Source organism: Sinocyclocheilus rhinocerous, unplaced genomic scaffold (genome assembly GCF_001515625.1).
Source record: "Sinocyclocheilus rhinocerous isolate Xijiao unplaced genomic scaffold, SAMN03320098_v1.1 scaffold2400, whole genome shotgun sequence".
In the NCBI taxonomy this organism is placed as follows: Eukaryota; Metazoa; Chordata; class Actinopteri; order Cypriniformes; family Cyprinidae; genus Sinocyclocheilus; species Sinocyclocheilus rhinocerous.
Window position 1 is genome coordinate 94,480 of NW_015646358.1, and position 2,077 is coordinate 96,556.

The window sequence follows — 2,077 nt, forward strand, 5'->3', positions numbered from 1 at the left end:
AATTTCTCTATGGAGGAAATGAATGGCATTTGTACTTTCAGAAGCCTACTGTTGTGCTACACAGCGTCACGCTTTGGTATCAGCAGGGGTCGAGTGTGTCAGATATAGTCTGTGCTGAACTTACAGGGCTTATTTCTCTGGGTCAGTGAAGTGAGCTTTAATTCATCTCCCGGCCCTAACTTCAACAAAAAGACCAGGTTTTTGGAGGCCTGCTCAGTGTCTGTAACCATTGCTGAAATATTCCACTATCTGCTCTTTTCAACAGGACACATCTTTCAAAGCATGCTAAAGGTTTAATCTGGCCCACAAGATCTCAACATCCATTGAAGTACAGCAAATCAGGGGATCAGCTCAACTCCAGAAACCATGCAATTCTGCTCAAAAACATCCCTAAATTCCTGTCATGTAGACAAGCCTTTTCTCAGTCTGGCAATCTCTAATCCGATCTGCTGGCTTTACACAATTTCCCAGAATAAGGGCACATAGGTTTTACTATCTGTCCAACAGGAAATCAACTTATGTTTACAATGTACCAGCCAGGCTTACAAAATGAACCCTGGTCACTTGCTAAAGTTTGCCAAGTTAGTGACATTAAAACTTGAAAGTACAGAAGACTATTAGAGTTATAGCTAGGGCCATCCATTTAATCCCGGCACAGAAGACCTTAAATCCTCTGGATGTCTGTGAAATATGAGGCACTAGACTGTGGAGATCAGACAGCGTCCAATCAATGACACTTTCTGAAGTTTGCTCTGTTCTGAGAGGCTATTGACAAAATCAGATTGGCCTGATCGAGAAACTCAGTCGACCTGCAACATATACTACATCCTCCCGCCCCGTCCTGACACACAGACACACTGTCTTCCAGCAGATTTACTCAGCTTCCAGTTCAAGACAAGAGGTGAAACACAGCACACAGACACACATACGTCTAGAGGCGAGAAGCACTAAGCGTTCTGCGAGTGAGATAACATGTACCCATTTCCCAGCATCCTCTGTGTGCTGCTTCCTCTGCTCGGGATCCTTCAAAATAACACACAGACAAACAAAGCAACAAATAAACATCAGCGCATGATGACAAACTGCACCTGCGGGCTGTGTGCTTGTGAATAACACCAGTGGGTCAGCGGCACAGAGCGCTCAAACACACACTCGCTGCCATTTAGGGACATTATGTAAGCTCAAATAGCCAGCGGTAAATTGCTCTCTTAGAAAATGTAATGTGCAATCGTCTGTTGTGATGCAGACATTCAATTACACAAAACAAATCACTACAACACTGTAACAGAAAAACAAAAGAACATCTTTAGAAATAATATTTAAAGAAATATCTAAATGTATTTATAAAATGTATTTCTGCATTTATTATTTATAATTATTTATAATCATAGTTTTTTAGGCCCAATGGCACAAATAAAATTTAATTTAATTGAATCGCTTCTATGAGGTTTACAATATATAATTCCTTAAAAATACATCATATATATACTGTATATATATATATATATATATATAATGACAACTTTAAAAGCAATGTCCTTAGCAATGTGATTAAAAATATGTACATTTATCCATATATATATATATATATATACACAAACACACACACACACATATATATATATATTAGGGCAAATGACACATTATTTTATTAATTAAATGAATTAAAATGTATGTATGAATCAGTTCATACAGATAACGAATTTGTTGATGATGTTTACAATTACTGAATTTGGATATTTTTGGGTGGCTGAGAGTCAAATATGTCTAGGTGGCTGTGGAGATTGAAATAAAGAAAAAAAGTCTCATTAAAAGTCTGTAATTGTTGAATTGTGATGCAGACATTCAGTTACCCGAAACAAATCATTGCAATGCTTAAAGCAAAAAATAAAGCAAAAGAACGTCTTTATAAATAATTTTAAAGGGGTGGTTCATTGCGATTTCACTTTTTTAACGTTAGTTAGTGTGTAATGTTGTTGTTTGAGCATAAACAATATCTGCAAAGTTACGAAGCTGAAAGTACAATGCAAACGGAGATATCGTCTTTTAAAATTCTGGCAGTTTAATGCCTACAAAA

The 2,077-nt window shown here is 36.9% G+C and overlaps 1 protein-coding gene across 2 annotated transcripts in view; it reads right to left on the reverse strand.

Annotated features, from left to right (window-relative positions):
• The window catches only part of LOC107707604 (STE20/SPS1-related proline-alanine-rich protein kinase-like), a 77,356-nt gene that overhangs the window by 38,260 nt on the left and 37,019 nt on the right, over nucleotides 1-2,077 (reverse strand). Inside the window, exon 11 of one of the 2 annotated variants that reach the window (XM_016511681.1) lies at nucleotides 979-1,023. The exons of the other annotated variant lie outside the window; for it this stretch is intronic. Within the exon in view, the coding sequence (XP_016367167.1) occupies nucleotides 979-1,023 (45 nt within the window). The remainder of the gene's footprint in view (nucleotides 1-978; nucleotides 1,024-2,077) is intronic. 2 annotated transcript variants of the gene reach the window in all.